The sequence below is a fragment of the Gracilinanus agilis genome, chromosome 3 (genome assembly GCF_016433145.1).
Source record: "Gracilinanus agilis isolate LMUSP501 chromosome 3, AgileGrace, whole genome shotgun sequence".
Lineage (NCBI taxonomy): Eukaryota > Metazoa > Chordata > Mammalia > Didelphimorphia > Didelphidae > Gracilinanus > Gracilinanus agilis.
Genome location: NC_058132.1, coordinates 502,464,315 through 502,488,329, shown reverse-complemented (window position 1 = coordinate 502,488,329; position 24,015 = coordinate 502,464,315). Strand labels below are relative to the sequence as shown.

The following is a 24,015-nucleotide window of genomic DNA, read 5'->3' as shown; positions in this document are numbered from 1 at the left end:
TGTTTTTCACTAGGCTATATCATGCCAGCCCAACTGAAATGAACACTATTCCTCTGGAAATTCATCCTCTCCCTCCAGAAGCCATTCTTATGGCTTAAGATTCCATCAATTTATCTTCCACTGCTTTTTAATAGCCTATTTTTTATCACTCAGCACCAGCGTGGGTGGTTGGGAATAAAGATGAGGAGGAGGCCCCCAAAGTGAAGGCATGCATAAAAACATGTTCAGCAAGACCTGTGTCCCCTCAGCACCTCTGCACAGCCCCAGTGAGGGGAGCCATTGATCTGACCCTATCACTACCCCAGCTCAGTATTATCATGATCTTGTATTGTTACCTGGGCTGGAGCACTGGATGAAAGGTGAGTCAACTCTCCAATTCTGGTAGCAGCCCGGGGATCACTAGAGCTGATCAAAACAGGTGCACTAATTTCCATGGAATGCCTATTGCTCATAGCCTGGGAGGATTTGTGCGTCATACTGAGGGCAGTGAAGGAGTGGCGTTTCTTGGCATTCTTCTTGCCATCGATACGCCGCTGAATGGCACTGACTGCTCCCGAGCTGCTTAAGGTAGAACACTGGGCCAGATTGCCTGCCATGTTGGTGTCAGATGGCAAGGAGACATCGCAGCCAGATGCAGCAGCTAAGCATGTCTTGTCCATCTCAATAAGCTGTTTGGCGGATTCGTTGAGCTGAGTGCAAGAGGGGAAAAAAGAGGAGGGAGGGGGAACATTAAATAATTGTCACATGCTATTTCCGGCTCTTTGTACTCTCTCCCTTTCTCTAATAGCACTTTTAAATGGATAGTGATAAAGTCTCCAAATGGGTCAGGTCAGCTCTTTCTAGTAGCCTGATCCAGTACAAATGCTACATTAAAAGAAAAAAAACTGAAACAAAACTATTTTTTTTTAAAAAAGATGGAATGACATCTATACATTTTATTGAAAAGTTCTTTAGAGGAGCTGCACTACTATAAAGATTCGTGAATCTGTGATGTAAAGCAGGAGACTTAAAGAACATATGAGATTTTCTTTCTTTTTTAAGCCAAGCTACTAGGTTTTGTTCAAATTTTACTAAGATCTACGATTCTGGTGTACTAGGCTCAAGAGACGACAAAAGGCAATGAAGGACGCAATACCATTTTTCAGGAAAATACAGCAGCTTAGCCAAACAGTGAAAGTTGTCAGACATATTCTGAATGTTTGAATTGAAGGTATGCTTCAGTGAATTATACCTTCATTTCTCTAGCCTATATTTAACATCATGGCCCGTTTTTAGGGCTTCCCTTTATCTTCTTGGATCATTGTAGGAAAATCTGATGACCATGACTGGAGTGCTAGATTTCTAATTTGTGGTTCACTGCTAAGAGTCCAGAAATTTTTGCCTGAATAATCTGATTTTAGTAGTAAGAAGTTTTGGCTTTTAGCAGTAAGCCAAGGTGGGGGTAATTATGAGATCCCCTGCTTTCATCTCCCCCAAAATGACCTTTCTGGTGACATGATCAAATATCTGAGTCAGACTCAGTTCTAGAATATTAGAGCTAGATTGGACCTTTGGAATTAGCCAGTTTAACTCTCTCATTGTACCAGATGATAAAACTAAGGATCATAAGAGACCAAGTGACTTCTCCAGTGTCTCACAATTAGTGAGCCAGACTAGAACCTGAGTCATCTTCTGACTCCAAGTCCAATGCTATGTAGTGAACATACAACCAGGACTAAAGAAATTCCTGGGAAAGATGGCAAGGAGCTGAAGGATTGTTTTGTTTTGTTTTGTTTTACATTATTCTACTCTACCAACAAGTAATATTCTCGAGGCAGATAGCTCTCAGAAAAAACTGATCTTTAATAATAACCATCAGAAGACATTACAGCTCAGTGGAAATACCATATCAAATTCCGACATGGTACCTGGTAGTATTTCATTCCAACAAATTCAATGCATATTCTTTTTCCATTAAGTTTGAAAGCCATACTTTTTTTTAAAAAAGATACTTAAGTATCCATCATAGCTAGTAGCTATAATTACAGGGAAGGTAAGACATGACAACCTCAATGTATCTGGAGGTACAAATCACATGCATTTGCCTTAGGTAGGAGGATTCATGCTCAGAAGCTTTCAGGTTAACACGTGACATGAAGAATCTACCTGTTCTTGGTCATGTGCTTTCTAAAGGATAAATTATGTGTACACACCAAATGAAAATAAATGTTTTTCTGGAGCAGAAATGGTATTTTGTAACTTGGAACAGTCCTTTTAACATAAAATCTTCTGGCATTCAAAGCTCTTCATAACTTGTCCTGACCCTCCCTTCCTCAACCTGTCTAGTGTTCTTCTGTCTTATACTCAATACCATGTATTTCATGATTCAGTAGCCCAAGGACCAGCCCCTAAGACTCTCCATCTCCTGACTGAGCATTTTCACTGGCTGTTTCTCATGCCTAAAGTGCTCTCCCTCCTCATCTTTGCCTCTGCCTCCTGGATTCGTTGGCTTTCTTTAAAGACCTGCTAAAATCCTATATATGCCTAACTAAAATTCCATGAACTCCTCCTCTGTTGTTTCTGTTTTGTCTGACTCTTGGTGGCCTCATTTCAAGATTTCTTGGCAAAGATCCTGGAGTAGTTTCTCATTTCCTTCTCCAGCTCATTTTCCTGGAGGAAACTGAGGCAAACAGGGTTAAGTGACTTGTCTAGTATCACACAGCTAGTAAATGTCTGAGACTGGATTTGAACTCAGGAAGATGAAACTTCCTGATCCTAAGCCCAATGCTCTATCTACTACTGCACCATGTAAGTTGCTCCTCCTTTAACCTTTCCCAATCCCTCTTAATTCCAGTGCTTTCCCTCTATTGATTATTCCCAATTTATCCTGTATCTAGCTTTTCTGTAGATAGGCTTTGGCATTTTGTCTCCCCCATTAGATTATGAGCTCCTCAAGAGTAGAGACTGCCCTTTACCTTTCTTTTTCCTCCAGCACTTACCACAATGCCTGACACATAACCCTTGCTTAATAAATACATATCCTCATATAAACCACAAACCTTTTATTCCTGATATTTTAACTCACTCATCTCAAGGTTATAACCATAAGGACATCTGTAATGTGCTTTCTGTTAAGTACACACATTTGTAGAATGAAAAAAGTTATTAAGCTCCCATCATGGGCTTAGTACTGTTGAAAGAACTGTGGTGACAAAAATGTAACAGTCCTTGCTTTCAAGGAGCTTATTCCAATGGGGGATATAACATATAAAGGAATGGTGCTCAGCAAAGGGAATTGGGGTTGGGGAAATCATTGGGATGGTGAATGAAAGTCATAGGTCAGTCGATTTTCATAGCATTTCCAGAAGCAATGATGGTATTGACATGGTTACTATTTTAAGAACAAGTGATGGTATATAAGGGAAGATGGTGAGAAGTCTTGCGTGGATGGCATAAAGCCATGCTGGTGAACCTATGGCACATGGGCTCTCCTCCCCCTTTCCAGCATACTTGAGGACATTTTTCACTTCATCCACCCCTCTGCCCAGAAGCTCATTGGGAACGTTTCCTTTCTTCCTTGTTTGGGGTAAGAGAGTGGCTCAAATGCAAAGTGAGGGTGCAGTTTGGGCACTCAATCTCTAAAAGGTTTGCCATCACTGGCATAAACCATCATCTAAGGTAGACAAATCTAATGGGTTAGGGAACTTTTTTTTTCACTCAACAATCAGTAAAGTTCACTTACAAGGTATTTATCTACAGAGTCAAGGAAGTCAGTTAATTTAGCTGATATATAATGCTTTGTAGTTTGTGACATATTTTACATACATTAATTTATAGGATTCTGCTAACAATCCAATGAAAAACCCATTATGATCCCCATTTTGCAGATGAGGAAATGGAGGATGGGTCCCTTGTTGATGAGGGTGTCAAAATAGAAGGGGAAAGGAAGAAAAAGAAAAGGGAGATATGAAAAGGACATCAAAGATAAATATCTGTTTTTACCTTTTTGCCTAAAATTAGTTCTAACAGATATTTCATTATGATAATAACAAAAATTGCAATCAAATTTGGGAAAAATTTGGCAAAAGTATAAAAAAAAGGTGAAAGTTGCTTTTACAATTTCTTCGTGGATTTATTTTGAGGTTCCTTTTTTAAAATTAATGAGCATTTTTTTTTCTCTCCTCACCTTCCTCTATCCCAAGTGAGGGTAGGGTAGGAGGAATCTTTGTAATGCATATTCAAGGGTAATCAAAATGAATTCCCTTATGGGCTATGTCTAACAATATCGGTTTCATTCTGTATCTTAAGTCAATCACCTTTCTGTTAGGAGGTGGATAGCATGCCTTCTCATCAGTCCTCTGGCAATCTGGTTATTCAGTCTGTTGATGGTTCTTAAGTCTTTCAAAGTTGTCCACTTTTACTATTGTTGTTATATAAATTATTCTTCTGGTTCTATTTCCATCATTCTTTATTAATTGACAACTGATGACATTTAATTTGCATCAGAAGTCATACAAATCTTCTCAGGTTTTTCTGGAACTATATCCTTTGTTGTTTCTTATGGCACATCAGAATTTCCATTACATCTCTTTACCATAATTAGTTCAGCCATTCGCCAATTGATGAACACTCCTTCATTTCCAGCTCTTTGTCACTCAAACAATAACATACCTCTTTCCCCAGGTCTCTACTAATATTTTTCATCTTCCTTTTCTAGCCAGAGTTTGCATTTGATCCTAGTGGAAAAAGGGAGCCACTGGAATTTATTGAGCAGTACAGTGACACTGGTAGCTTTGTAGATGATAATTTGGAGATAGGAGAGTTCAGAGCAAGGAGATCAATTAAGAGGGTTTTTGCATTACTTCAAGTGAGGGATGATTAAAGTTTGTACAAGAATGATGGGTTGGGTAAGGAGACAGAAAGAGACAGATGGGACAGACACCAAAGGCTAAAAAATGCCAAGATTTGGCAAGTGATTGGATACGGAGTATGGCAACTAGGTGGCACAGTGGATAGAATCTAGGCCTAGAGTCAGGAAGACCCGAGTTCAAATATGGTCTTAAGTACTTACTAGTGGTGTAACTCTGGGTAAGTTGTCTATCCTTTTTGCCTCAGTTTCCTCCTCTGTAAAATGAGCTGGAGAAGGAAATGGCAAGCTACTCTAATATCTTTGGCAAGAAAATTCCAAAAGAAGTCACAAAGAGTCAAAATGAAAGTGATTAAACAACAATGGATATTTAGTGGGAGTTAAGAATGATGAGCCAAGGATAATAACAAGGTTTTGAACTTAAGCGACTGAAAAGATGGTGGTATTCTTGACAGAAATAGGGAAATACAGAAGAATAGGGCTTTTTTAGGAGGAGACATTGAGTTTTATTTTTGAATATGTTGAGTTTGAGATGCTTATAGGACATCCAGTTTAAAATAACAATTGACGAGGATTTACTAAACACCAGGAATACAGTGACAAAAAATGAAACAGTCCCTGCCCTATAGGAGCTTATATTTTAATGAAATGAAATACATAGCAATAAAAAAATTTTTAAGTCACTGTCTTACTTTGAAAGTAGATTTTCTTAGCAAAGTAAGCACATCTTAGAAACAGCTATCCAGTGGCTAAAATAATAAGGTAGAAGAAATATTCAATCTATAGTCAGAAGACATGAGTCCAACCCTGGCTCTACTACTTAAATCTAAGTATCTACTCTGCTTCTCTGAGCCTTAGTTTCCTCATCTCTAAATGAAGGGTATGGACTTCTAGGTCCTTTCCCCCACAATCCCATGCAAGACTTGGCCTCCAATTGGGTCACTAGGCAGAGAGTATATTTATAATCCATTGTCCCTAAGTATGACAAAAAGCATTATGGAGAAACAAGGAAGCTCGGTCTTACATTTGTTTTTATTACTTCCTGAGCCTGCTCTCATTTTATTTAGAAGCTAGTTCTTAAAGGCAAGTTTATTACTTGATTGTGGTTTTTTTCAGGGTTGGTGGTGGCAGCAGAGAACATGAATTTAAGAATACCCTTCTCTTTAAAGAGGGAGGGTGAGATAAGGGCCTATGTAACAACTAGTAGTTGAGTCCTACCTTATTGACTACCTGAATGGTTCCATTTTCAATTTTGAAGTCAAAAGAAAGGAGAAAATGACAGAAAAGTGGTCTGTAAAGGAGAAGGAAATGTTCATTGATGGAAATGATCCTGGTATTTTACCTTCTAGGTTCATGGTCCTAGTAATTACTTATTAAGGACTACAATCACCTAAGGTATACTCTCTATTTTAACTGTTTTTTTTTTTAAAGAGATGAGCTGTAAACATGCAAAAGATTTGAAAAGATGGGTCTTCTTTCCCACAAGAGAAGCTGGTTGGCTTATCTCAGCCAAGTTGTCTTGGGTTAAAACAAAGAAAAAATCAAGAAACCTTCACATTCTACAACTAAAGCGTAAACCAGGCTTAAACCACACATATTGCCTATATGGTATAAGTGAAAAGACACTGTGTCAACACCTTGTACTTCTGTCTTATAGTCTCTGCATTGACATGTCATAGTTCCTGAAATTCTCCTTATTAGAAAAATTTTCTTTTTCTTCTCCCTCCTTTCCTCCACAAGGAGGCATTGTGGAAAGAAGAATTAATTGCTAGTTAGGAAAGTGGGCATCTAGGTTTAGCCCTGCTAATGATTAGCTATATGACTTTGTGCAAATCATGGAACTTATTTGGGTCTTGTAATCTTCACCTGTAGACTGAGAAGAAAAAGTCACATTGTCTCTGAGGTTCCTTTCTGCCTAAAGATTTTATGGTTTATGTTACAATAAAAATTTAATTGGTTCAACGAGAACCAATTTGGAAGGCTTTTTAAAGAATAAGAGGCAAATCTAGTAGATTTTGTTTAATTAGGGAGGAGATCAAGAATGGTCTGATGACCAATGAATGTGGGAAGAACAGGAAAGAGGGAACTAAATAGATATGGCAGTCAGGTGATAATATGAGGGTTATTGGGATCCTTGAGGGAAGGGAACCTCCAGAGCAGGGGTCGGCAACCTTTTTTGGCCGTGAGAGCCATAAACGCCACATTTTTTTTTTAAACCCTTGTACTTCGGTGTATTGTCTCATAGGTGGAAGATTGGCAAGGGTGGGCAATGGGGGTCAAACGACTTGCCCAGGGTCACACAGCTGGGAAGTGGCTGAGGCCGGGTTTGAACCTAGGACCTCCTGTCTCTAGGCCTGACTCTCACTCCACTGAGCTACCCAGCTGCCCCCTAAACGCCACATTTTTAAAAATGTAATTTCGTGAGAGCCGTACAGTGCTCACAGTGCGTGCTCCTGTAACAGTGCCTGAAAAAAAAATGACTTTATGGCTCCTGCAGAAAGAGCCATATCTGGCCTTCAAAAAGAGCCAGATATGGCTCGAGAGCCATACGTTGCCGACCCCTGCTCCAGAGGAAGGAGAGAATAAAGGAAGGAAAGATATCATGATTCTGCCTAAAGATAGTTCCAACTCCAAAACTATGGTGATAATAATGATGGTGGACACATAATACTTTACTGAATATTTCATTGGATCCTCACAAGTGCCTTGCACAAGGTCACACAGATAATAAGGAGCTGAGGCAAGACTCGAGTATGGGTCTTTCTGATGTTTTTCTCTTTGTAGGAAGAGAACTCTCAGTGAGTAAGAGCCAGAAAGTCTGAGAGTGTAAAATCATTGCAGAACCTTTACAAGAGAAGGCTGATTTCCCATGGGTTAAAAGGTTAGCAGGTGAACTAGCAATCTTTCCAACCTTCTTTTTCCTCTTTATTGGATCAGGAGATTTTACACTCAAGAGTTTTTATCTTTATAAAGGGAAATAGAATCAGAAATAGTCCAAAGAGTTCTGGAATTGGACTAAAGGTATTTGGCTCTATTACTCGTAACCTAGGTGATCCTGGGCAAATCTTTTAAATTCTTTGGGCCTCAGTTTCCTTATCTGTAAAACAAAGATTAAATGACCTTTATTATCCCTTATGACCCTAATTCTATAGACCTATGAAGAAATGGGCCAGCCAGTTACTCTCTACCTTAGCCTATAACTACCACTTCCTTTTAGTGCTTCCCAAAAATCATTGCCTGAATTTAAAAAAAATCTTATATTTTTTCCTAGATTCTCACTCATAAAATCATGGATCATGGGTCTTCTGTAAAAGATGCTGTCTAGCAATCTCAGGCTTCATCAAATGATGAAGAATGATATCCCTTCATTTCTAACTGGTATATTTAATTTGGAGCTTTTTTTGAGAACCTACAGCTCCTTCCCTGGAGGGTTTTGACACTTCCCACTTCACTCAAAGATTTGCTAATCACTTACTAGAACACTGAATTAACTACTTGAGAGATTCAGAAATTAAAGAAGGTCTCTGATCTTTGGGAATTTATAACCTCATTGGGGAGTTAAGTCAGTATATAACTAAGCAAAACTTTGTAGGATATATAAGGACAATCACAGTTTAGAAAAGGGTAAGATAATAAAAGTCTGAATAGTCAGGCTTGATGATATTTGAGCTGGTATCTTGATAGCATCTGATACTTGATAGTACTTGATAGTTATCTGAGCTGGTCCTTGAAGGAGGGGCATTATTTGGATAGCCAGGAGTGGGCTTGATTGCTATCTACTAATAGGTGAAGGGCTATCATGAAGAGGAGGGATTAGATTTGTTTTGTTTGGCTCCAGTGGGCAAAACCAAGAGCAGGGGGTGAATGTTGCAGAAACAAATACAAGCCTGATATCAATGAAAACTTCTTTTAATTAGTTTTTATTCAGAGATTTAAGACATATTTGACTCTTTGCGAGACAAGGGGGGTTTTCTTAGGAGATACTGGAGTGGTTTGCCATTTCCTTCTCCAGCTTATTTTATTGATGAGGAAATTGAGGCAAACTGGGTTAACTGACTAGACCACGGGCACACAGCTAGTAAGTGTCAAAGGCCACATTTGAAATCAGGTCTTTCTAATTGCAGCTAGAACTCTATCCACTGTACTACTTCCCTATTAGTCATACAAAATTAGTCATACAAAAACTTAAGAGAGGCTATGGATTCCCTCTTTTTGGAGGTCTTAAAATAGAGGCGAGATGACCATTTGTCCAATATGCTGTAGTGGAGGAGTTTCCTTTCAGGCCTGGGTTACACTAGATCCATGGTGGTGAACCTATGACACCCATGCCAGAGGGGAGACACTCAGAACCCTCTTTGGGGGAACGCGTACCATCGTCCGGGCACAGAGTTTACCAGAGTTCAATACTAGAAAGTAAGAGGGACACAGGGCCAGGCTTCTCCCCTGCACGTGTGTCTGAGGACATTTCTCCCATCACCCGCCCCTCTAAAAAGTTCACACATTTGAACATTAATAGATTTTCTATGTTCAATGCATTCTACTTCAAGTATCTGTGCTGCTTAACATATATTCTATTCTATTTAACATATTCTACTACATTTAATAAATATTCTACTTTAATATATATTCCATTTTACTTTATGTGCTGCTTAACATGTTTTACTTTAATATAGTCTCTACATTCAATATATTCTATTTCAAGTATATGTTCTGCTTAACATATATTCTATTCTATTTAACATATTCTACTCTAATAAATGTTCTACATATTTTACTTCATGTGATGCTTAACATATATTCTACTGTATTTCACATATTCTACTATACTTAATATTCTACTTTAATATAGATTCAATATATATTCTACTTCAAGTATATGTGCTTCTTAACATATACTCTATTTAATATATTCTATTCTTTTTAATAAATATATCCTATATTTTAATTTATGTGCTGCTTAACATATATTCTACTGTATTTAATATTCTCCTTTAATATAGTCTCTATGTTCAATATATTCCACTTCAAGTATATGTGCTCCTTAACATATATTCTATTAAACATATTCTACTATATTTAATAAATATTCTATTTTAATATATATGCTCTATATTTTACTTTAAGTATATTGCTACTTAATATATATTCTATTAAACATATTCTACCATGTTTGATAAATATTCTATTTTAATATATACCCTCTATATTTTACTTTAAGTATATGTGCTGCTTATTTAATAAATATTCAACTTTAATATATTCTTTATATTTCATATATATTCTACTTCAAGTATATATGCTGCTTTACATATATTCTGTTTTACATATTCTACTATATTTTAAAATTATTCTACTTTAATATATTACACATATTCAATATATTCTACTTCAAGTACATATGCAGCTTAACATATATTCTACTATTTTTAATAAATATTCTATTTTAATATATTCACTCTAATTAGTATATATTTTACTTTAAGTATATGTGCTGCTTAATGTGTATTCTACTGTATTTCACATATTTGAACATTAATAGAGCCTCTATGTTCAATTCATTCTACTTCAAGTATCTGTGCTGCTTAACATATATTCTATTCTATTTAACATATTCTACTGTATTTAATAAATGTTCTATATAGTTTCCTTTATGTGCTGCTTAACATATAGTCTATTGTATTTCACATATTCTACTGTACTTAATATTCCACTTTAATATAGATTCAATATATATGTGCTTCTTAACATATACCCTATTTAACATATTCTACTCTGGTTAATAAATATATCTTATATTATAATTTATCTGCTACTTAACATATATTCTACTGTATTTAATATTCTCCTTGAATATAGTTCCTACGTTTGATATATTCTACTTCAAGTATATGTGCTGCTTAATATATATTCTATTTTATTAAACATATTCTACTATATTTAATAAATATTCTGTTTTAATATATATCCTCTTTATTTTACTTTAAGTATATGTGCTGCTTATTTAATAAATATTCTACTTTAATATAGTCTGTGTATTCAATATATTTTACTTTAAGCATATTTGCTGCTTCACATATATTCTATTTGACATTCCCTCCTATGCTTCATATTCGACTTTAATATGCAGTCACTCTATTTAGTATCTATTCCACTTTAAGTCTGGGTACTGCTTACTCTCCATTCTCCTAGATTTCCGACATGGCGCTATATTTACTAACCATGCGGCTTCCCCATATAGTCCCTCTATCGAGTATGCATTCTACTTTAAGTCAGTGTGCTGTTAAACCTGTGTTCCCGAGCTCCTTTTGTGCCAGGGTCCCAGATGAAGGCTAGCAAGGGGCGGGGCCCGGATGAATGCTAGCAAGGGGCGGGGCCTTCCTTGCCTCAGCACCACCACACTCCATGGAGCCTCTCCTCATACAGGGCTCTGATTTCACCGGGAGACAGATTCTAACATCAGGCTTCATTTTGCAAATTCCATTTAATCCTGTTAAGGGAAAATGTCAACTGCTCTCCACTGTATTGGCAGCTGGTGGCCGGCCACCTTGATAATTTTTCCAAAATCTGCTCCATTTAAGCAGCGTGAGAAAACCATCAATTCATCCCAGGGCCATGCTTGCTCTTTGTACGGCCAAGCAGATTACACATGCAGTAGTACTAGGTATATGTTATAGCAGCATTCAACAACACTGCTTCCAAGGCAAAAGGGCTGTCAGCATTTCCATTACAAATACCTATTTTTCAGAGGGTGCTTATAAAAAACCTCACTCCAGGCGCTGAAATGTGTGATCTAAATCCAGGATTATTTCTTTTGAAATGTTGCTTCAACCCCGGCCCGGCTGCTTTGTTTTGCTCTGCTTTATGGCTCTATTCATTTACTTTCGTAAAACTGTCCAGTCCAAAAAAACAACCCAGGGCTTTGTTCCGGGAGTGTTTCATGGGGACAGGATCACAGCACCTGAGGGCTTGGCCCGAATGGAAGAGCAGCCCTCCAGGCACTGGGAACTGCCAAGACCAAGTGGAAAAATAAACAAGTAGGAAACAACTTGCACATCACCTTTTATTCAAGGACTTCAAAGCATTTTATAAAAACAACTTACTATTCTTGGGGAGCGTTGTTACATAAACATGAGAGGAAGAATGCCCCTGTGCTGGCTTTCAATGATTTATTTCTTCCAAGTACCAATAAACATATAATGTCTTATTCATCTCCTCAAAGGCCCCGGGAAGTTGCTGCTATTAAATCCTCCAATTCGCAGACAGAGAAATGAAGGCACCCAGAGAGGTTCGGTTCAATTAAAGATGCATTTATGATGTGCTAGCTACCTGCCCAGCATCGCGCTAAACGTGGGGCTCACAAAGCTCGAAATTAAACAGTCCCTGCCTTCAAGGAGCTTGCAAATTCTTTGGGAGGAAACAGAAGGCAAATAGATCCAAATTAAGTAGAAAGTAATTTTTTCCACTAACAACTGGGGGAATCAAGAGAGGTCTCTTATAGAAGGTGGCACAGAAGCTGAGCCTTCAAGGGATCGGAGATTCCAGGAGGCGGAATTAATGAGAGATAGCATCCCCGACCTGGGTCCAACCCATACAGAGGCACCTCAGGAACATGCCAAAACTTGGCATCATAATATGAACCAGTGCCATGGCTTTTTAAAACACTTGGCTGATCTGGTAACTTATACATTAATTACTAAAAACAGTGTATTTCTTTTGTTCTCTGGAAGCAACATATGTTCAAATAGAAAAATGTGAGCTCTGCGGAGCAGCTAGGTGGCCTGGTAGATTGAGAGTCAAGCTGAGAGACTGGAGGTGCTGGGTTCAAATATGACCTCAGACTCGTGCTAGCTGTATGACCCTGGATAAGTCACTTAACTCCCATTTACTGCTTTTCTGTCTTGGATCCAATACAAGATATAAGGCAAGGATTTAAAAAAAGAAAAAAAGAATAATGTGAGCTCCTTGAGTGTAGAGATCTATCATTCATTCATTCATTTTGTCTTTGTAACTCCATTGCCTAGCCCAGTGCCTGAAACATACTAAGTACATAATAAATATTTGTTGCTACACTGAAAAATGAAACAGCATGATATTATAGATCACAGTTGTACAGACATTGCTGGAAAAGACCTTTTCAGAGGTCATCCATCTAATCTCAAAAATCTCATTTTACAGATGAAGAGTCTGAGGTACCTAGGGGTTAAGTGCCTCTGTCCAAAGTCACAAAAACAGTAAGGTGGCAGAGTTAGGATTTGAAACCTGGTCTTCTGATTTCAGATCAAGTACTCTAGGGTACAGTAGGGCAGTTAGATGGTGTAGTGGGTAGATAGAGTGTTGGCCCTGAAGTAAGGAAAAATCATCTTCCTGAGTTCAAATCTGGCCTCAGATATTTACTAGCTATGCAACCGAAGCTGGATAACTCACTTTGCCCTGTTTGCCTCAGTTTCCTCATCTGTAAAATGAGCTGGAGAATGACATGGCAAAACACACCAGTATCCTTGCTAAGAATGCCCCAAATGGGGTCATGAAGAGTTGGATACAAATGAAGTGACTGAACAACAACAAATTCAATGATAAAGATCTAGATTCAAATCCTGCCTTTTACCCTTAATTGTGAAACTTTGGGCAAGTCTCTAAATTTTGCTGAACCTCAGTATTTTAAATAAGATGGGGAATGAAATACACCTCATAGGACTGTCCTAATGCTCAAATGAGATTACGTATGTGAGGTGCTTTGCAAATTTAGAAGGTAGTATCAGTTATTCTCATTGTAAAAATCTATGACTACTTGATTGCCTGTGGTAACTTGCCATTCTTCAGTAGAATAAATAACTTAGGAGGTTACTGAGTAATAGAGATGCGACTCATTTTCTTAATGGAGAACTAAGACCCAGAAATGAAGTTACTTTCCTAAAATGCAGATCTGATCATGTTACCACCCCTGCCTGCTCCTCTTTCCCTCGTGCAAAAAGTCCAGTGGCTCTCTTTTGCCTCCAAGAGCAAATACAAAATGTTTTGTTTGGGTTTTAAAGCCTTTATAGCCCCCTCCTACCTTTCCTGTCTTCTCACACTTTACTCCCCACAACAGGCACTCTTCCATCCAGAAACTTTGGCTTCTTGGCTGTCCCACCAACAAGACACACTTTTCTCTTGGCTCCAGCCATTTTGACTGGCTATTTCTAATGCTTGGAATGCTCTCCCTCCTCAACTTCAACTACTAATCTCTTTAGCAACTTTTAAATTCCAACTTAAATCCTACCTTCTACTGGAAGCCTTCCAGAACACTAGTGTTTTTCATCGTTTAATTTTTGCCTATTTATCTTATATATAGTTTACTTTGTAGATATTTGTTTGCATGCTGTCTCTCATTAAATTCTAAGCTCTTTGAAAACATCTTGTTTCTTTTTGTATCCTCAGCACTTAGCAGTGTCTTGCACATAGTAGGTGCTTAAGAAATGTTGATTGATTACTTGAACTTGCTTACATATCAAGGATATAGAAATGGAAACCTAATGAAATACTCAATCTGCATATCCAGGATCAAAAGAAAGTAAGCAAAAGTGAGCACCAGTTAAGAAAGAGTGCTATCACTAAGTCATCTGATTCTTTGTGAACTCATTTGAGGTTTTCTTGGCAAAGATATTGGAGTTTTCTTATCCTTTCCTTCTCTAGCTCATTTTACACATAAAGAAACCAAGGCAAACAGGGTTAAGTGACTTATCCAGGGTCACACAGCCAGAAAGTGTCTGAGGCCAGATGTGAACTCAGGAAGATGTCTTCCTGACTTCAGGACCAGCACTCTATCCACTACGTCACCTAAGTGTCAGATGGCACTGAACAACAAAAAACTATAACTATAATGGTAGGGAAAACTCAAATGAACACTTCAAAATACTGAATTCACATTGGTTTTTATCAACAATTTTAAGTCTCTGAAAGCATGGCAAGTAACTAATCAAATGAAGAGACCTGAAAATTGCCATATAGTCAACTATTCCTTCTAAAGATGAACAAATCTCCATTATACTGTTTTTACTATATCCTCTGAATCACAAAATCAGGGAATTTTAGAGTTATTAAGGATACTGAAGTTGTCTGCTTCAACCTCCCACTCAAATCAGGGTGCTTCTCTACAATTTCCTGATGCATAATCAATCAACCACCGCTTGAGTATTTCTAGTACATGAGAACTCATTACTTTACAGAACAGCCCTATTAGGAAGACTTACTTAAAAACTGAATCAAAATCCCTCTTACTGTGATTTCCATCCTTTGATCCTAATTCTTCCCTCTAGAGATGCACAGAACAAGTCTAGTACCTTTTCTATTTCAAGGTAGCTATATTTCCCTAATGAGACAAAATATCTCTAGTTCATCAATTTTTACATGGCATGGTTTCAAGTCTCCTCATCATCTAGGGTTTCTGAATGTGCATGGATATTTGTAAACACCACTCCTAATATGTGGTACCCTAAGAAGAACTTGCTATTCAATATGGGCTTTAACTAGATTGTTGTAGGACTATCATTGTAGCTCATGCCATACACTAATTTTTTATAAACATAGGTTAGGACTGAATACTTTTTGGTATCTGCCACTCTTCTACTTAAGAGTGAGAGAATAGTTAATTAAAACTAAGCTAAAACTTTGTTGATTTAAAAAAAATAGTAACCCTCTTTATCTGCATCTCCTTGCTTCCCTAGCATCATTCAAATATTGAGAGCTTTTCCTTACCCCATCCCTTTAATGCCAGAACATTCCCTATGATGAGTATCTCCAATTTTTCCTATATATATATATATATATATATATATATATATATATAATTTGTTTTTTACATTATCATTAGTATATCGCCTCCCTATTAGACTGGGAGCCCCTTGTAAGCAGAGACTGTCTTTTGTCTTTGTAGACCCAGCTCTTAGCATAAGTCTTGCACATAGTAGGAACTGAATGTTGATTGACTATTCAGTGGTTCCCAAACCTTTTTGGCCTACCGCCCCCTTTCCAGAAAAATATTATTTAGCCACCTGGAAGTTAATTTTAAAAAAATTTTAATAGCAATTAATAGGAAAGATAAATGCAACTGTGACCATCACAGCTTCCCTGGATCGCTGCAGCACCCACCAGGGGGCGGTAGCACCCACTTTGGGAATCACTGGACTATATGAACTACTGCCTCATCACTTCAACATTATCCTATGTTATGCTATAATTGATAAAAAAATCTAAATATAGGGCAACTTGGTTTCTGGTGGCATCTCTTACAGGATCTCTGTCATCTTTGCACATGAACCATGATGGTTTCCCAAAGTGAACACATTAGCAATGAAATTCAGGGCTTCATTGCTACAAAAAGGTCACAGAGTCAAAGAGGTAATATATAACACAATAATAAATAATTCTTTGAAACTTGAAATGTTGGGCTTAGTAGGCTTAGGTGAGCAAAGCACACATAGGTATACTAGAATAAAAGAACTAACATTAGATAGTCACTTCCTTGTCCTTTGTGTTAGGAAACCTTGCCCATCTAACCCATATGCTCCAATTAGTCCCATAGGCCAATTCCCAGGGGGTGGGGAAGGGCTACTGGCTATTGCTAAGTCACTTTCAATTAGAAGGCCATTTCACCAGCTGTATCCTTCAATCCTGAACCATTCCTTGTGTAGTGGAGCACCCTGCACCTGCTGGTGTTTGCCTGTAACAGCTGATCCTGTTTCAGATCCTTCAAGAGCAGCTACAATTTCCCACTTCATCATATTCTAAATTGGTACAGCTTCATACTTACTCACAGGCTCCAGGTTTCAGGGAAAACAGATGGTTCCCTCCTCACTTAAGTAGGTGTTATAACTCTGCCTTGCCAGTCAACAGGGGAAATCCTAGCTGAATTATCCCAAGTTGTTAAGGGGAGGGAGGAAGAAGAGGGCTGCTTCTAACACACTTCTCATTTTTTCCCTATAGTCGAACCTGCCGAAACATATTAAAAGTCTCTCCTGACTGTCACAGGGTAACCTGTGGTGCATTTAATGAGCATTTCCTGGGACACTGTCTTAGGGCATTTTTTTCATGGATATTCCATCTGGAGAAGAAAGTGCTCCAGCTGCTGGCATCTAAAATATGATTAATCTCACAAGACGATGTTTATGAGTCCTGTGGGTGGTAACCTAATTTGCTTTCTCAAGTGGGACCCTCCAACACAACAAAATCTGCTGTGTTTTCTTTCCCAGAAAATTCCCTCTTAATACCAATAACTCAATTAGCTATAGATTCAGTATAACACCAATCTAACCATTTCAACGAAAGCCAAGGGCATTTCCAAATCCCACATAGCATAGGAACCAAAGCGTGCTCAAGTTACCCAAAATAATATACATAGGCACTCGTGTAGGCACAAAATTCATGGATATTTCAATTGGGACATTACTCTCTTTCTGTCAAGAGTAGAAGAAGAAGGTCTCATGAACTGTAGTTTGCAAAGCTGTCCTTGGCAGTTTCATTTTGGGGCTTTATCGAATGGAACGAGGTATATCCAAATATGTGTCTGTCATGAAGACCCTTCCCTGCTCCCCTCAGGCCAGCCTGATGGCTTCATTCCTATAAAAGCTCCATTTCTATAAAGCCATCAGGCTGGCCTGAGGGGAGCAGGGAAGGGTCTTTTGACAGACACTACTGTATCTTTCAGATTTTCTTTACTTATGATGCCGTCAGGTGTCCAGAGATAATGCCACCAATGATGATTTTGATCAGGGAGTACAATAGCCTTTGAAAAGAGCAATGTGTGACCAAGAACTTTCTCTAAAGCTCTCTTTTGATGTGGGCGCTATATGTGGAGGGCATTCATCATAGAGGACAGAACAGAGGAGGGCAAACTTTTGCTTCCAGGTTAGGCTTGCCTCCAGGACCATGGAAACGTGTAGTTGATTCAGTTATATAACGAAGCTGGGGATGTGTTAAAATACTTGCTTCTTTTCTATGGGCCCACTATGGAGGCTGTGATGGATGGGTCCTGGGGTTCTTACTCAGTAGGGTGATAGTCTATTTTTGAAGGGATGGAATAAATATCAATTGTGGTTAATCACTCTTTATAGCCACTCACTTGGGGAGGAGGGGAAAGAGGGAGCTAGTTAGCTAAGTGATTATGTGGAAGATGGATAGAATGCCAAAAATCTGTCATGTAATCAAGAGGCTTCCTAATTGGCTGAGAGGAAACCTGGGATTGTAGAATGGATGAATAAGCTTCATTCAGCACTCCTAGGTGGCCAAACCCCAAATTGGCCAGGTGGTATTTTGGTATGGGTATAGGGGGCGGGGGGGAAGCATTTTTCTCTTGCTGTCACAAGGGGATTAGATGCTAGGCAAAGAATATGGGGCACATGGTCAAGAATGGGTCATGTGTCAGGCGAGGCTTTCTGGGTGAGCTACCTTCATCTAAGATAGTTCTGAAATGCCAGTTCTATCTGGGGTATGAGTCAAGTATAGAGGAGAGAAAAAATGGGTTTCTAATAATCAGGAACACAAGCAAATTTACAACTTTTTACTTTGTGTAGCATGGATTCATTTTGGGAAAAACATTTCTTAAAAACAGAATCGAGGGGCAGCTGGGTAGCTCAGTGGATTGAGAGTCAGGCCTAGAGACTGGAGCTCCTAGGTTCAAATCTTGCCTCAGACACTTCGCAGCTGTGTGACCCTGGACAAGTCACTTGACCCCCATTGCCTACCCTTACCACTCTTCTGCCTTGGAGCTAATACACAGTATTGACTCCAAGACAGAAGGTAAGGATTAAAAAAAAAAAAAGAAAAAAGAAAATAGAAAAAAACAGAATCGAAACTTTCCCAAAGAAATAACTAAATGAGCTCAAGCTATTTGGTGGCTTGCTTAGATGTGCCTTTGGCATTTGCTTTTAATCTGTTATCCTCTAAAGAGCCGAGTACTGTATAGGTCACCATGCCTGGCAGTCAGGCAGTGAGCTATCCCCTGGAGTTTCACAAGTCCATAGGCTAGAACTAAATGGCCTTTAAAAGCAAGTAACTTTTGCCCAGGTAAAACCTCAGGAGCTCCTCCAGGGAAAGAGACAGACAGGTAAAAGCTGACACGCATTGCATTGATAAATACCAATTGCTTACATAAGAGTTCATTACTTAGAGCACTAAGGGAGCAGCAGGTGATAGCAGAAAATTAATTTCTGTTGGGGTTAGAATGCTTTCTTCCTGCTGTCCTCTCAAGTCTCAGCACCACTTACTGCAGAGACAAGGGAATAGTCACAACTGGAGCAGACAGATGCTGTACATTTTCCCTTGATCAAGGTCATTATGGCAAGCCAATGCTTCAGTTTCAATTCTTTGGTAACTGAAACTTCCAACAGTCTTCTCTCTTTTTACTCTTCATCGACAGAATCCAGAGATAGAACTTGAGTTTGTGTGTGTGTGTGTGTTCACATCTCGTCCTCCCCATTGAATCTAGTCAGGAACTCCACATTTAACATCATTCGTATAAGTATTTAAATATGTGAAAGAGGTTAAAAAATCTTCTTAAGTGATACATTCCAGAATTTTATCTTCTTCAGAATTAAGAAATTCATCCTAGTGAAGGCTCTCCCTCCCCATTCCATAATCAGAGGAAGCTGGTACTTTCTGGGTAAAGCACTCTACTTATGCTAGAGAATAATCTTTTAGTCTCATTTTAGACTTCTCTTCTTAATAAAAAATTATCTGTGAGTCATAAGACTATCCTTGAAAGTTCTTCTAGATGATCATTCTATTCATGAAGTCTCTCCAGGTGTTACAGGGGTTTACAGCATGTCCAAAACCACCTAAGATGAGGGCACCTGTGTTGAAGATGTTTGGAACCTATTCCTGGGAGAGGGGACTGCCATAGCTATGGGATTTATTCATTGGTATTCTGCTCCTTGAGGGCAGAGGCTTGTTTTTTGCTTCATTTTATATCCACAGCACATAGCACAGTGCCAAGCACATAGTAGGTGTATAATAATATTTATTGATTGACTGATTGATGCAATTGAGAGAAATTTGTTTTTATTAGCTTCATAGACAGAACATGTATTTTTAGATCTGCCTGAGACACAGTTGCTCTCTCTGTCCAGGAGCGAAGGACACAATCATTCACTGCAATGGCATCAGACAGTAAGCTGGGTAAGAATGGACCACCTTCTCCTTAAGGTGCTGTGTCTGTAAGAAATAGTCTTATAGTTTTGTTCGTGTTTAGTTTGTCCTTTTCAGTTTTAGGTGCAGGAAGTGCTGGAGTCCTAGACCTGGGAATTGGAACCTGGGATTCTGGACAAGATGTGACGGCTAGATGAGCAAGGAAGTCTTTCGAAACCAGGGTGCCAAAAAGCACGGGGTAGGTGGGGTGGTGGTGGTCATAGTTAAAAAAAAGTGGGGAATGAAATTTGAAGTTGGAACTTAGTAGGACTAATACTATAAAGAACTGAATTAAACTGTGGACTCAAATTCTCCTTTCCCTCCCCAAAGACTGAGGTAGAGTAAGGGAAATTATGTCACTGAGATGTTGTATGAAATGCTTTCTCTTGTCATACATTTGAAGTAAATATTCTTTTATAAAATTAATCTGTTTGTTAATTGGTTGAGTATAAATGAGATGTTAGGCTCTCTAAAAATGGGATAATACATTGATGGGGGTTTGAGCCAATGGCAGAGAAGATACTTGATTGTGGCACTGAACTTGAGGTTTTATTACTGGTTCATACAGGGAATTTCTGTGGGCTTCTCCACTTTGAAATCCATGTCAGAAAGTATTTCGAACCATCATCTCCAGTGCCTTTGATAAAGTTGGACAAGAATATGCTTGCTCATACACTGAAGAAACATCATCCTGTTCAGGGACCACAGTTTTGGAGGAAGTAGAAGTTTCTTATAATCAGAGTTATTTTTTCTGTAAACATTGCAGGGGTTTTTTGTGTGTTCATTTGTTTGTTTTTTGGAGGTGGGGTGGAGTTGAGTAGAAGCTGAAATTAGGGTAAACATGATTTTTTTTTAAATAATTAAACTCATCTCTATTTGTTTTAAGACAAACTCCTTGGTAGCATTTTACACAATGAACTTGAGGATAGGGATAGAAACTGAATTTTTCATTTCATTAACACAGAGAACTAACTCTAGGTTTGTGGCATAGCTGTGCAGGATAATTAAATCTTTTTCCTGGGGCTGTGACATGAGGTCCTTGTTTGAGGAGGGAAAGGGAAAGGTTAAACCATTTCTTCTCTGTGGTAGTCTGGGGACTTTATGCGTGCTCCAGGTATTCAATCTCCATTCTTTTGGCTCAGGCATTCTTCATTTTGCTCTTGTCTTTGGATCCTTTGTCATTCCCAGCATTCCCTATGCTTCTAATTATCCATTTCTCTTCTTCCTCACCTTCTGAGAGTTTGCTTGGGGACTAGAGCCTTTCACAACAGCAGAGAGCTAAAAGCTTAAGAACTGTTTCCCTTCTTGAGCTTTGAGGAAGCTTCAAAGCCTCTGAAGTTTTAACGTCCCTGGGAAGGCATGAAGATTAATATCTTTCTGAAGATGTCTGAAGTATTCTTTAAGGACAGAGGCAGGAGCCTTGAGTAGACAGTGGGAAAAACCTAGAAAAAATGGTGTTGTTAATTCTTATCCCTGGGAAATTTTTGGAGACACTTGAAAACAACAGCTTTCTGGAGCAAAGGTCCAAGTATTTTTTGAGTTTCTCTGTCCTAGTCCTCCTCCCCTCCCTTAATATCTTCTCCCCTGATCCCTCTCCCTCTTTCCCTAATCCCTTTATGAAAAAAGTTTGTGGCTGGGCAAATCTGTTTTTGGAAATCTTGATAGACTTGGCCATCATAGGAGCAGCATTTTTTCTCGGTTTTCTTAGAATTATAGAATTTGCATTACTGTTTGGAGTAATTTGCATTACTTTTGGGGGCTGACTGGGCACTGCTAGTACTTGGGTCATCAAATGGCTTCTTGTCTTGGACATGGCTGCAATCTTCATAGTAGGATGGTTATACTGGATAGTCTTAAGGCTGGGATTGTGGAGAACCACTGTTCTTCTCACTCTTGTCATCTATATTCCTGGAACATCATAAGGAGACTTAGATACAGGGTTAATAAATATCATCTTGACTTGTTGACCTCTGGATCTTTTGGCATTAGCTGATCAGAGTGAATCTGTCAAATGTTGTGGAGTTGGAGATACGGCTCACACGAGGATTTCAATTCTTCTGTCAATTTTTGCCTAAAATCTCCAGAGTGGTGAACTTTTTGTAAGCCATGAGAGCCCTTGAGAAACACAGGATTATTTTCTTTTATTCTATAGATCTGCTCAGGAGAGCACCTCTCCAAAACTGGTGTAATTACTTGTCCAACTTCATAGATTAAGCCTATGTTCTTCCAGAGGACTCTAATACACTGTTCATACAGGGATAACATTTTTTGGTGGATAAGAATTCTAGAACTTCTAGAACATGAGGATGCTTTCACTTTGGAATTAACCCTATTCACAGGTAATCAAGCTCTTTGGTTCTTTTGTGGGAGAGGTTGGGGGTTGGAAGCTATTTGCCTTTTCAGCCAAAAGTCCACCAGAAGAGGATCATAGACAGTGGACACTAAAAAAATAGTATGACAAATGGCCTTAACTAATGAACTTGAGCAGAAGGGGAGTGCTGGTAATGCAGGTATCACATCAGAGCATTTTGGTGAAGTCTGGTGCTTATTTGGCTAGCTAGAATTCTCTGCAGGAACTCTGTTAGAGAACCTCTAATTGAGATGTGGCTTTTAATGTCAGATTTGAAGCTATTCAGCTTATACTGGTCCTCCTTTATGCTCTCAGAAACAGGAATTTTAAACACTCTTCTCTCGGGCTGGTCATAAAGAAGGTATGATTCCAAGGACTTTGTATGCTATTCAAAGCCATCACCCTGTTCTGATTCTTGACTTTTTTGAATTTTGGAAGGTGCTTTGCTTGCTTTATGAGTGTTAGTTTTCATCTCTTGTGTCTTTAACTCATGAGAAACTTCTTTTTCTTTTACTTCTGAAGTTAACTTTCCCTTCTTTGCCTCATCAGCAAGCTGTTTACTTAGTGTGGACTTCTCTACTTTTGTTTTCTGAGCACCCTTGTCTTTAATTTCTTAATGTATTTGGCAGGAGCCATCTCTGAGGGAGGTACAGATTTCTCCTTGCCACAGCAATCTCCTTTTCTTCTCTTTCTTGGGATAAATGTTTCTCCTTGGTGCTGATTCTAGAGGATGGACCTGGACCCTCTTCTCTGGAAGCAACCTTAGATAGCTTTTCTTGGCTTAATTCAAAGTTCTTCCCTTTCTTCTTGTCATTCACATTGTTATGAGTCTTTTTTTTTCCTGAGAAGGCTTGTGATCTTTGCTCTGTCTCCCCTTTTCCTCTTGTTCCCATTTCTCTGATTTTCTCCCTTTCCTTGGGTTAACAACTACTACAACAACAGCAACAATAACCACTACAATAACTGCAGCAGTGTCAACAATAGCAACAGCAGGAACAACAACCACTATAACAGTAGCAGCAGCAGCAAGAACCACAATAAAAACAGAAGCAAAAGCAACAATAACCACAAAAACAGTAGCAACAACAGCTTCAGAAGCAATAACAGCTAGCATTTATGCAGAACTTTAAAGTTGGTGAAATGCTTTATGTGTTATGTCCTTTGAATGTTGCAAGAATCTTGTGAGTTATGACTGTGAAATGGCTGAATGAATTTTAGTATATGATGGGGATGGAATTTTTTTGTGCTGTAAGGAAAGATGAAATAGAGGATTTCAATACGGAATGGAAGAACCTTCACAAACTGATGCAGAGTGAAGTGAGCAGAACCAAGAGAACATTGTACACAAAAAGTGAAACATTGTCAAAGGATTGAATGTAATGGACTTTGCTACTAGCAGCAATGCAATGCTCCAGGACAATCCCAAGGGATTTATGAGAAAGAACAATATCCACATCAAGAGAAAGAATGGTGGGAGTAGAAATGCAGAAGAAAAACATATGATTGATCACTTGTTTATGTGGGTATATGATTTGGGGTTTTGGTTTTAAATGATTGCTCTATTGCAAAAATGAATAATATGGAAATAGGTATCAAGTTATAACATTTGTATAACCCAATGGAATTGCTTGTCAGCTCTGGGAGCGGGGAGGGAAGAGGG

The 24,015-nt window shown here is 38.6% G+C and overlaps 1 protein-coding gene across 1 annotated transcript in view; it reads right to left on the bottom strand.

Moving 5' to 3' along the window:
- The window catches only part of SH3RF3 (SH3 domain containing ring finger 3), a 634,709-nt gene that overhangs the window by 197,116 nt on the left and 413,578 nt on the right, over positions 1 to 24,015 (bottom strand). Inside the window, exon 4 of the mRNA XM_044670492.1 lies at positions 336 to 689. Within this exon, the coding sequence (XP_044526427.1) occupies positions 336 to 689 (354 nt within the window). The remainder of the gene's footprint in view (positions 1 to 335; positions 690 to 24,015) is intronic.